Source organism: Trachypithecus francoisi, unplaced genomic scaffold (assembly GCF_009764315.1).
Source record: "Trachypithecus francoisi isolate TF-2019V2 unplaced genomic scaffold, Tfra_2.0 Lachesis_group8, whole genome shotgun sequence".
NCBI classification, from domain to species: domain Eukaryota; kingdom Metazoa; phylum Chordata; class Mammalia; order Primates; family Cercopithecidae; genus Trachypithecus; species Trachypithecus francoisi.
Window position 1 is genome coordinate 3,487,311 of NW_022681473.1, and position 12,202 is coordinate 3,499,512.

Sequence of the window (12,202 nt, forward strand, 5' to 3'; positions counted from 1 at the left end):
GGTTGCATAAATGTCTTCTTTTGAAAAGTGTCTGTTCATATCCCTTGCCTACTTTTTGATGGTGGTGTTTGATTTTTTCTTGTAAATTTGTTTAAGTTCTTTGTAGAAGAAACTGGATCCTTTCCTTACACCTTATAAAAAATTAATTCAAGATGGATTAAAGACTTAAATGTTAGACCTAAAACCATAAAAACCCTAGAAAATAACCTAGACAATACTATTCAGGACATAGGCATGGGCAAGAACTTCATGACTAAAACACCAGAAGCAATGGCAACAAAAGCTGAAATAGACAAATGGGATCTAATTAAAGAGCTTCTGCACAGCAAAAGAAACTACCATCGGAGTGAACAAGCAACCTACAGAATGGGAGAAAATTTTTGCCATCTACTCATCTGACAGAGGGCTAATATCCAGATTTTCTTGCTTTTTAAGGACACAGTTATTGCAGTAGGGCCCACCCTGCTCCTGTATGACCTCATCTTAATTTGATTACATCTGCAAAGATCCTATTCCCCAAATAAATCACATTCATAGGGTGTGGGTGTTAGGACTTCAACATTTATTTAGAGGGGCACAGTTCAGCCCATAACAACATGTCTTATTTATATTCCATTTGATCCTGACAGCAACCCTGAAGTTAAGTAGTGGCTTTGATTTTCATGGAAGAATTGGAGGACTGCTGGGTGGGTGGGTTTCCCTAGGAATCAAGGTTGGTGTGCGCCACTGGGTTGCAAACCCACGCTTTCCGACCTTTGAGCTCTTGCTCCTTCTAGATGATTCTCAAGGTGGTGCTCTTAGCATTTCTGGAGCCGATGGTTCTTGTTTTGTGGGGTTGGCCCCCGTGCTGCACAGACACAGCGTCCCTGCCCTGTCCACAAATGATGGTGGATACCTATCTTTGCAATCCCCTGCAGTGGCACAGAAGTCCCCTGAGAGGCAATTTGGAGCCCTGTGCTCCTCCAAGGAGTTGCCCCTTGGCTGAATCTTTTCTGCAGGTGTCAGGGAGGGAGCCATGGGCTCTGTGGATGTTGGAGCTTGAATTAGAGGGGCCCAGAAGGATTCCTGAGACTGAAGGGTGAGTAGTGAGCGGCCCCGCCTGGTCACACCTGATACAGCTTGTTTCTTGTGCCAGGAGTTTCCAGAGAGTCCTTGCTCAGCCAAGGATGGGGGAGGGTACGGGTCTGGAAATCTTTCTGGAATAAACAACTACCCCTACCCAGCCTCACAGCCCTGGGGGGTGGGGGGGGGGGGGGGGCGGGGCGCGGGCTTTGAGAGCCACATGTGAGCTCAGCCTTTGACCTTGGAAGGGAGAAACAGGAACTTTTGTGCACAGGGTGTCAGGTTTCCTGGCAGGGAGGACTCTGGCCACCCACTGAACCCAGGCTCCGGTTGGCAGTCCCAGGATCATTTTCCCAGCAATGAGGAACTTACCCTCGGCCTGTCTTGGGAAGATGGTAGGGCCTTTTGCTTTCTTGAGCACAAACCCACAAATACCCAGATAGAGAATTGGTTGGAGCCTCATATTCAATCGAACCTCCTTTCGTTCTGAACACGTTGACAGTGACAAAGGGAATTATTGAGCCCCTGCTGACAGCTATTCAGTAGAATATAATCTTAATTTAACAGAAATTAGAAGTCATGGTTCGAAGTGGATTTGCCTGGCCTCTGCCTTTCCTGGCTCACTGGTGAGTCACACAGAGGGGACCTGGGAACGTGACCGAGTTGCTGTTATTCCTGTTCTCAGAGGTGCCATTATGTGTTTGAAGTGTTGTGATTGGTTTGCAGGCCCTGTTGACACTATTTAACTTTGCAAAAATGAACTCTCGTGGCAACTGATTTGATTTTCCATCAAATCATTTTTCCGTAATTGCTTTCCTGTGTCTTTTGGGAGAGGTGATGACGGTGTTTTTAAAGCTTTTCTGTTCAGAGTCAGCGTGGGTAGTATGAAAACTTTCTCGTCAGCGCGGTTATAAGACAAGGCTCCCACCGAGTCTGAAATGCTAAAGAACAATCCGTGTCAAAATTAAGTCACGTTGTAATATGCGCGGGCTGTGGTTCTGAATGTGTGTTCCCCAGGACGGCAGCAGCAGTGCCTTGGGATTTGCCTGAGATGTAGGTTCTCGGGCCCCACCCAGACCTGCTGAATTAGACATTCTGTTAGGGAGACGTAAGTGGGGTCTGTGACCTGTGTTTTTCAAACTGTTGGAGTTTGAGAAATGCCATGCAAGTGAGAGAGTGCCCTGAGGCGACAGGTGGTCATCGATGACCAAAAAGACACTGTGAGGGTTGGGCGCGGTGGCTCACGCCTGTAATCCCAGCACTCTGGGGGGCCCAGGCAGGCAGATCACAAGGTCAGGAGAGCAAGACCATCCTGGCTAACACAGTGAAACCCCATCTGTACTAGAAATACAAAAAATTAGCTGGGCATGGTGGCTGGCGCCTGTAGTCCCAGCTACTGGAAGGCTGAGGTAGGAGAATGGCATGAACCCGGGAGGCAGAGCTTGCAGTGAGCTGAGACAGCGCCACTGCACTCCAGCCTGGGTGACATAGTGAGACTCTGTCTCAGAAAAAAAAAAAGACACTGTGAGGGCTAGAGATTTTTTTGTTTGTTTTGTTTTGTTTTTTGTTTTTGAGACAGAGTCTTGTCTTGTTGCCAGGCTGGAGTGCAGTAGCGCAATCTTGGCTCACGGTAACCTCCGACTCCCTGGTTCAAGCGATTCTCCTGCCTCAGCCTCCCGAGTAGCTGGGATTACAGGCATGCGCCACCATGCCCAGCAAATTTTTGTATTTTTAGCAGAACTGGGGTTTCACCATGTTGGCCAGGGTGGTCTCGAACTCCTGACCTCGTGATCTGCTCACCTCGGCCTCCCAAAGTGCTAGGATGACAGGCATGAGCCACCGCACCCGGCCAGTGCTGGAGATTTGAGTCCATGGTGAGATGAAGGCCAAAGAGACCAGTGTCTCGTTCCTTCCTTTTTCCCTTCTATATTTACCAAATGTCTCCGTCCCAGCCACCAGTAGGCTTTATTTTTCAGCGTGAAAAGCCGTGGGTTCACTGTTCAGAGGAAGTGTTGGCAAGGGGTTGAAGCAGCTTTGTCGTCTCTGACCATGTGCCCCACGTGGGTGACTCAGGTAGCGTCCTCCGTCACTCACCAGCTGTCTTTGTCCTTCCTGGCAGAAATGCATTCGATTTAACCCGGACGCCACGGTGTGGGTTGCAAAGCAGCGGATCCTGTGTACATTAACCCAGAGTTTGAAAGATGTCCTGAACTACGGCCTTTTCCAGCCGGCCAGCAACGGGCGCGACGGCAAGTTCCTGGACGAGGAGCGGCTCCTGCGGGAGTACCCACAGCCCGTGGGCGAGGGCGTTCCTTCCCTGGAGGTATATTTCAGCCCACGGTGCATGGACCGTATTTGTGTCACAGCCTGGATGCCGTGGTGGGTGGGGGAGACACGGTGATGGGGGGAGATAAATTCCATTTGCACTGGGAAATTATCCCCACATTTAAAAATCAATCTGGGGTCTTGAGGTTTGATATGGTTTGGCTCTGTGTTCCCCACTGAAATCTCACCTCTAATTGTCATCCCCACATGTTGAGGGAGGAACCTGTAATCCCCATGTATTGAGGGAGGGAGGTGGTTGGATCATAGCGGCTTCCCATGCTGTTCTCATGATGGTGAGTGTGCGTTCTCACGAGATCTGATGGTTTTATTCCAAGTGTCTGGAAGTTCCTCCTTTGCTCGTCTCTCTCCTGCTGCCTTGTGAAGAAGGTGCTTGCTTTCCCTTCACCTTCTGCCATGACTATAATGTTCCTGAGGCCTCCGCAGCCATATGGAACTGTGAGTCAATTAAACCTCTTTGCTTCATGAATTACCAGTTACAGGTATTTCTTTATAGCAGTGTGAAAATGGACTAATAAAAGGTTGCATCTGATTTTGCCGTGAATCTCACACTGTTGTACAACTTTTATAAATTTTTTTTCACTGCAGATTCAAAGAATTCCTGGAGAGAAATCTTGCTGTGAATAATAAACCATGGGTCTGATTCAGGCTTTCATAACCAGGACCGTGGGTCCTGAGCATGCAGAACGGGGCTATGCTTCTCTGAGGGATTTTAAGTTTTTCCCTCCCAGCGCCTAATGGATGGTGTGTTCTCCTTCTCCACCTATCCAGACACCAGCTGGATGTCAAGAATTAATTCAATTCTGACACTAACTACAAGTTTAAGGGCTCAGTCCCACAAGACGGCCCTCCGTAAACGTCAAGTCCCCAGGCCACCCACACTTCTGTCCCATTTGGCTGTGAACTAGGGGTTCCCACCACCCCCTTTTCAGGTTCGATCACTTGCTAGAGTAGCTCAGAGAACCTAAGAAGGCATTTTAACTACTACCCCCGGCTTATTCCAAAGTGTACAAATGCACAGCTGATGAAGAGGTGCCCTGGGCGAGGTCGGGAGGGCCCAGCCTGCAGGAGCTTCCGCCCTGTGGAGTTGGGGGTGTGCCACCTTCCCAGCACGTGGATGTGCTTGTCAGCTTGGAAGCCTCCAGGCCCCGTTGTTGAGGGATTTTTATGGAAGTTTCATTACATAGGATGAAATCACTGACCATGGTGATCCGATTCCATCTTGCTGGTCAGCAGGGAGGCTGGGAGTCCTGACCCTCAAGTCATGGTCTGATCCTTCCGGTCACCAGCCCCCATCCTGGAAGCTGCCTGGGAGTTGAGAGTCACCTCATTAGTGCTCCGGGGATACTCTTATCACCGAGGACATGCCAAGGGTTTTAGGAACTCTGCCAGGAATTGGGGACACAGAAGGAATTTTTAAATTACATCATGTTCCTCACGGTAGTCTTCTTTCATTGCTGTAAAGAAATAACTGTCTGGGTGAGGTGGCTCACGCCTGTAATCCCAGTACTTTGGGAAGCCAAGGTGAGTGGATCACCTGAGGTCAGGAGTTCGAGATTAGCCTGGCCAACATGGTGAAACCCCCGTCTCTACTAAAAATACAAAAATTAGCTGGGTGTGGTCATGGGCACCTGTAATCCCAGCTACTCAGGAGGCTGAGGCAGGAGAATCACTGGAATCCTGGAGGTGGAGGTTGCAGTGAGCCAAGATGGCGCCATTGTACTCCAACCTGGACAACAAGAGTGAAACTCTGTCTGAAAAACAAAAACAACAGCAAAAATACCTGAGACTGGCTGAGAGAAAAGAGGTCTAATTGGCCCACGGTTCTGCAGGCTGTACAGAAAATGTGGTGCCGGCTCGGCGTCGAGGCCTTAGGGAGCTTGTTCTCATGACAGAAGGTGAAGCAGGAGAAGGTGTTAGGTGGCAAGAGGGGGTGCAGGAGCGAGCAGGGGAGGAGTAGTTCCTGGCTCCCCTGTGAACTAACAGAGTGAGAACTGATTTATTACCTTGGGGAGTGCACTGGGCCCTTCAGGAGGGCCCTTGCAGGGCCTCCCTGCACGCCCCAGGACCCAAAGACCTCCCACCTGGCCCCACCTCCAACACCAGGGATCACATTTGAACATGAGGTTTGGAGGGGGCATACATTCAAACCATGCCATTCCCCAGTTCATCTCTGAGTCCTTGGGTAACAGGGTGGCTGTGGCCATCCAGCTGTTCTCAACAGCACAACTTGGCTTCTACTTCCTGCCGGGGTGACCGGGACTCTTTGTGCTGCCGTCAGCAGCCACAAGCGCCTGGGCCTCCCTTCAGAAGTAGCCGATCCATAAGACGGGGCAGCCCTACACATTTCCACGCGATGTATGACCCTTGTCTCTGCCTTTCTGACCCAGGCTTGCTGCGCCTCAAGTTTACAGGCAGTGTTTCCTGTAGTGTACACGTGCTGGGTTACGTCAGTTAAGAGAAGCCGGAAACGGGTCATTTCTACTCCTGCACAACATGTTGGCATCATTCAGTGACTGCACTCACTTCAGCTTAGTCAACAGTGAGAGGCTGCATGTGTGTAATTGCAACTGGCTTTTGAGCAACCTAAGTGGGTTCTCCACTCAGTAACTAGAGATTCCTCTGAAGCCCAAGATGTCATGGACGCCCACCCAGGACTAAGGCGATGCTGCATCTGCATGTTTCTCAGTTCCGTTGTGACGTTGAGGCTGAGGTTGTTGGGATCCCCAGTGTGGACCATGTGTCAGATTCAGGGGAGGGGTTTCGGTGGAGAAAAAGATGAGATGCCACTTGGAAGTTGTGTGGTTTAGAGCAAATCGCTCAGGGGTCCTGGCCTCAGTTTGCTTATCTGTAAAATGGGTATCCATTGGGAAAAAAATTATCATTGGGGGCCAACTAAGGATCAGACACTTTTCAGGCACAGAAAAGTCAAGGTTCTGATCCCACGGACCTTACACTCCAGTGGGAGGTGATGGACCAGAAGAGTAAATTCACGCAGTTCATTTCAGGGGCTGATCATATCCATAATGGCAGGAAAACTGGGCGAGAAGACCAGAGAATCTGGGAGCCTCCTCTGCATCCGGCCCCAGTACCTGTAGCTGTGCAACCTCGAGCCAGCCACCCACGCCCTCTGAGCCCCAGATTCCCGGTCTTCGAGTGAATGTTAGTAGTGACGTCCGGGAGTGGTGGTGAGGGCCAGAGGAAGTATTCATGGAATAGTGTGTGCGTTGTGAGCCTGGCCATCCACAAATCCCCAAACTGACGTTGTAGCTGCTGCTCTGATTTCATTGTCATGAAATTGTTGCTGATACTTTCTGTTTGGTTTTTGTTTTGTTTTGCTTTTGAGACCGAGTCTCGCTCTGTCACCCAGGCTGGATTGCAGTGGTGTGATCTCGGCTCACTGCAGCCTCCGCCTGCTGGGTTCAAGTGATTCTCATGCCTCAGCCTCCTGAGTAGCTGGGATTACAGGTGCCCACCACCATACCATGCCCAGCTAATTTTTGTATTTTTAGTAGAGATGGGTTTCACCATGTTGGCCAGGCTGGTCTTAAACACCTGGCCTCAGGTGATGCACCTGCCTTGGCCTCCCAAAGTGCTGGGATTCCAGGTGTGAGCCGCCGTGCCCGGCCACAATTGTTGCTGGTACTTAGGTTTATTCATCTCCCCAGGCCACTGTCCCACCAGGTGACCTGCTGCAAAGGCTGAGATTGGCCCAGGAATTGACACATTAGGGAGCAGGCATCAGTCTGGGCTCTTTGCTTCAGATAATTTCAGCATAATATGGTGGGCTGCTTATGAAACGTTGGAGAAATAGCAAGAAAAAGGATTTGTGGTCCTGAGCCAGTGTCCTCTGTAGTCACAGGCTATACATGTTTATGACTCTGGAATAAGCACTCCCCGCTTGAGTACTTTACCCTCCTGCCCAGAGATGCTATAGGCCTGAGCTGATTATTTTATATCTGGAAAGGGGACCCGTAGAATTGAATTTCCTGAGACTTTTAGGCTTCGCCACGTAATCGTGAGCCTGAGAAGGCACCTGGCATCATTCTCAGTGGCTTCTGAAATCTGGACCAGAGGTGTGATTGGTGCCAGGGCATGGACACACAGAACCTGCTGTCCTGGAATCTAGAATCAGAGGTGGAGATTCTAAAATGGGCCTGTAGCTCTTCCTACCTGCTGTGTTCTGGGAAATGAATGGGTGCCCTTCTGACCAGCACACTTTTCTCCCCAAACTCTGTGTAGCCTGCATTTCACAGAACTTTCTGATTTCATAGCTGGTTTATTTTGGCACTTGAAAAGAAAACCCTACAAGTATCAGTCTGTGCACAAGAATTTTGTCTTTTGTCAAATAGCCATTTTGTCTGGCATGGTGGAAAAGGGAGAATAGGGTTGTTTATTTGGAAGCTTTCTATGAGATGCGACTTTTGGTTTCAGGATGAGCTCACCCACCCACTACTCCGCACTGCCATTTTACCCAGGGGCAGTTTTTGCTGGCCCTGAGCACACGTGTAACCGTGCAGGGTGACGGCATCAAGGGCAGTAAGGAGGGAGAGAGAAAGCGGACTTGTCTAGTGGCAGGTCTGTGCCAGGAAGCTCACATTCAATGCTCAGGCCACTCTGGGAGGTGGGTGCTGTTATCCCCATGGGGCAGATGAGGAAACTGAGGTGAGACAGGAAAGTGCCCAGCCCTGAGTTACCCTGTGAGTTGAGAGTGTTAGGGCTGGGATTGGAACAGAGGTCCCGACTCCAAACTGCAGTGACTCCTAAATGCTCAGTGTCCTTCCCAGACCTTCTGCAGCATCTCCAGCCCAGCGGGGCACTGGGGGAGGGAGGAGGCGTTTTAGAGACCCATCAAGCCCGCTCCGACAATGTTGCTTACTCCCTACATCTGAGGAAGACGGATGGTCTATGCATCCGTCTTGGTCTATGCAATGATGTAATTTCCAGTTCAAAGGAGGTGCTGCTGTTTGCAGGGAAAAACAGTAGCTCCAGCGTTCTGGGCGGTGGTTGCGGGAATACAGGAAGTGGGGCCTTCCCCAGCGCCAGCGTTCTGGGTGGAGGTTGCGGGAGTACAGGAAGTGGGGCCTTCCCCAGCGCCAGCGTTCTGGGTGGAGGTTGCGGGAGTACAGGAAGTGGGGCCTTCCCCAGCGCCAGCGTTCTGGGTGGAGGTTGCGGGAGTACAGGAAGTGGGGCCTTTCCCAGGTGGGGCTTCTAAGGTGTGTTTTAACTAAGATGGACGATGTAGGAGAAAAACCTGGTGTTTGGAGCAGCATCCTTGTTTACCAAAAATACTTTGCCAAGGGCTGATCGATTCCCCCGGGAGGAACCGTCACCATCCAGTTAGCTGGGGAGCCATCACCGGGTGGGAGACCTCCCAGCTTCTCACCTGCAGGATCTTCCCTTTCCCTTGCTCCTGTTTCTTTTTATGGTTTTTTAGCTAAACTGCTGCAGAATCTTGGCAAACATGATGCTTAGGATGTTGTAGGCTCTGGGGTGCAAATACCAGTCATTTGTTTAAAACTGGAAGAGTTTGCTGTGGGGTTCCCCGTCTTCTATGACATAGCCAAGGAACAGGCCCATTTTCCCTCTGAACAGCTGTGTGAAGTATTGACTTGTTTTCTCTCTCTCTTTTTTTTTTTGTTTTCTGTGCCAGTTTCGATACAAGAAGCGGGTGTATAAACAAGCCAATCTCGATGAGAAACAGTTGGCCAAGCTCCACACAAAGGTATGCAGGGAACGGGCTGTTATTTACACGTAGGGCATCCTCCTTGTTATCTTGTTGTGTTATCTTTAGACGCTCCGCTTCCAGGAGCACCTGCTGTGTACCTGGCGTGGCGTGTGGCCGGTCTGGGATGTACAGGCAGACCGGCCGTCACGGTGCACACTGCGGAGACCCACCCAGGAAGCAACAGGGGCTGCTTGGTGTGGCCCTGGGGGCTCGAGGAAGGAGGGCAGATCCCACTGGCTGCTCAAGGGAGGTTCAAAAGCAGTGACTCTGAAGAGAGTGGGATCTAGACGCACAGCGTGGTGGAGGGAAGAGGGTCCATGCCGAGTCCCGTATTAGTGTTCTGCTGTTGTTGCTTCAGGAAAAGCCTTGTTAAAGTGCTGTTGACATAAACTGCACTGAAGTTAGACTGCAGGTGAGCAGCAGGGGCATTGCACGTGGTGTTTGCAACCTGGCAGAATGCACTATGCCCTGAGCTCAGAGTCCCAGATGAGACATCCACACCACGGACACCCTGCTGTTTCTCAGGGTGCTATGCGAGTTGAGGAGGAGGCATGGAGAGGGGTCTGAGGCATAGGGTGTGTGGGCCGAGCAGTTTGCTTAACTGACAGGAGGAGGAATCTGTAATACCCAGGAGGCTTTTGTCCCGGCCCCTGGTGCTGTTCCTAAGGAGAGCCCAATAGCATTCCCTGCAGAGCATGGGGTGGAGAGTCGGGGCAGCTGCCTGAAGCGCTTCTCTTGGAGGGCCCTGGTGCTCTCCAGGTGAGCTTCCCTGCAGCTGCGAGCTCACCAATGGCTTTCTCAGCCAGCAGGATCCTCTTGGGTTTTGTTTTGCTGCCTCCACTTCTTATATTAGATGGATGCAAGGATTCTGTTTGGTTGGTTTGTTTGAGACAGAGTTTTGCTGTGTTGCCCAGGCTTCAGTGCAGTAGCATAATCTTGGCTCACTGCAACCTCTGCCTCCTGGGTTCAAACGATCCTTCTGCCTCAGCCTCCCGAGTGGCTGGGATTACAGGCACGCACCACCATGCCTGGCGATTTTGTATTTTTAGTAGTGATGGGGTTTTGCCGTGTTGGCCAGGTTGGTCTCAAACTCCTGAACTCAGGTAATCCATCCGCCTCGGCCTTCCAAAGTGCTGGGATTACAGGCGTGAGCCACTGCGCCCAGCGGGATTCTTATTGTACTCACTGGGTTCTAATCTGTCATTATCATTATTGATTTTTGTGCTCAGGTTGTCCAGATGTGGCCGGCAGTTTCCCTTCCTCTGGTGCTCTGCCCTGTGGCGCATCCCCACCATCCTTGACGCACCGGCCACTTTCTGGCACAAGATGCTCTGGGCTCTTCCTATCCTTCCCCTGCCTCTGCCCTGGAATTTGCCTGGAAAGCGATATTCAGACGGCAAGATCTGGGTGCTTCTGGGTTTTTGTTTTTGTTTTTTTATCACCCTCTGATGTACAGATAAAAACGTATTTGTGAATTTTAAAGATGCTGATTTGTAAATAACAATGTAGGGTTTCAGTGACATCACATGTAGGTCGTGCGTTTTGGGGCATTTGATCAGGTCTGGTTCTGGACTATACAGAAAACGGTCAGGTGGAAATCCCGCCTGTGCCAGGAGGCTGAGAGTCCCAGGAACCTGCTGTGTCAGAAGCCACCTTTGTCCCCCTTCTTTATTTTGAGAGAGGTACAGAGTAGGGACAAAGAATTAGGCTGGTGAGGAGTGTTAGACGCAGCAGGCAGAGGGGTGCCAAGTCCCACAGTCCTGCTCAAACAGCCCAGGCTGGCTCTGGATGGGCAGAGGATCATGACTTTTCTTACAACGAGGCTGGCAGAGGCTAGGAAAGTTCCCACCCCGTCAGGTTGAGCTGCGGACCGTCATGACCTCACAGCAAATGAGCCCCGCCCTTCACCTTGAGCCACTCGGGGACCAGGCTTCGCTGTTTTCTGCCTGTGTGGCCACGGGGTTCACCACAAAGTGGGTTAAGTACCAATCTGCGGGCCTCACTCCATGGCGATGGGGGCAGGAGGCTGGCCCTGGAAACTGGAGATTTGAAAAGTGCTCCAGCAGCCTGGCTGTCTTTTCCAAAAGCAGAGGAGCATCCGTAGCTCTCAGCAAAGTCTCTAAGGCCGTTTGCGCTGCTTTTACGAAATACCTTGGGTGACTATAAACCACAAAAGTGTGTCTCTCACCATTCTGGAGGCTGGAAGTCTGAGATCGTGGCATCGGTAGGTTTAGCATCTGGCGAAGGCCTAGTTCCTGGTTGGGATGGCCATCGTCTTGCTGTGCCTTCACGCGGAGGGAGGGGCGAGGGAGCTTTCTGGGACCTCTTCTGTAGTGACACTACTCCCATTCACCAGGGCTTCACTCTCCTGACTTTGTCACCTCCCAAAGGCCTTATCTCTCAATACTGTTACACTGGAGATTATTCAACTTAGGAATTTTTGGGGGACACACACATTAAGTCCGTAGCACCAGGATGGTGAAGAGTGAGGGGATTTTAAACATTCATCCAGGACAGGCCGATTGTACTTGCCTCGTGCCAGACACTGCGCTCAGCCTCTGGTTCCAAAAGCCTCAGCTCCAGGAGCCTCAGGGCTTGCAGTGTGCCCTGGCGAGAGTGGGTCTCCCGAGTGTACCAGTCAGGAACTTTCCCAGACCCTGGAAAGACATTTGTTTTTCTTTTTTGAGACAGGTCTTGCTCTGTTGCCCAGGCTGAAGTGCAGTGGCATGAATACAGCTAACTGCAGCCTTGGCTCAGGTGATCCTCTTGCCTCAGCCTCCTGAGTAGCTGGAATCACGTGTGCCACCACATCTGGCTAATTTTTTGATTTTTGTAGAGACGGGGTCTTACTTCATTGCTCAGGTTGGGACATTTCTTTTTTTTTTTTTTTTTTTTTTTGAGAGGAAGTCTCGCTCTGTTGCCCGGGCTGGAGTTCTGTGGCCGGATCTCAGCTCACTGCAAGCTCCGCCTCCCGGGTTTACGCCATTCTCCTGCCTCAGCCTCCGGAGTAGCTGGGACTACAGGCACCCGCCACCTCGCCCAGCTAGTTTTTTGTATTTTTTAGTAGAG

At 51.0% G+C, this 12,202-nt stretch overlaps 1 protein-coding gene across 4 annotated transcripts in view; it reads left to right on the forward strand.

Moving 5' to 3' along the window:
- SHANK2 (SH3 and multiple ankyrin repeat domains 2) overlaps nucleotides 1–12,202 on the forward strand; it is a 672,941-nt gene that overhangs the window by 114,080 nt on the left and 546,659 nt on the right. For all 4 annotated transcript variants that reach the window (XM_033203947.1, XM_033203946.1, XM_033203948.1 and 1 more), the window contains exons 4-5: nucleotides 3,182–3,385; nucleotides 9,059–9,130. In XM_033203947.1, coding sequence (XP_033059838.1) covers nucleotides 3,182–3,385; nucleotides 9,059–9,130 — 276 coding nt within the window. The remainder of the gene's footprint in view (nucleotides 1–3,181; nucleotides 3,386–9,058; nucleotides 9,131–12,202) is intronic.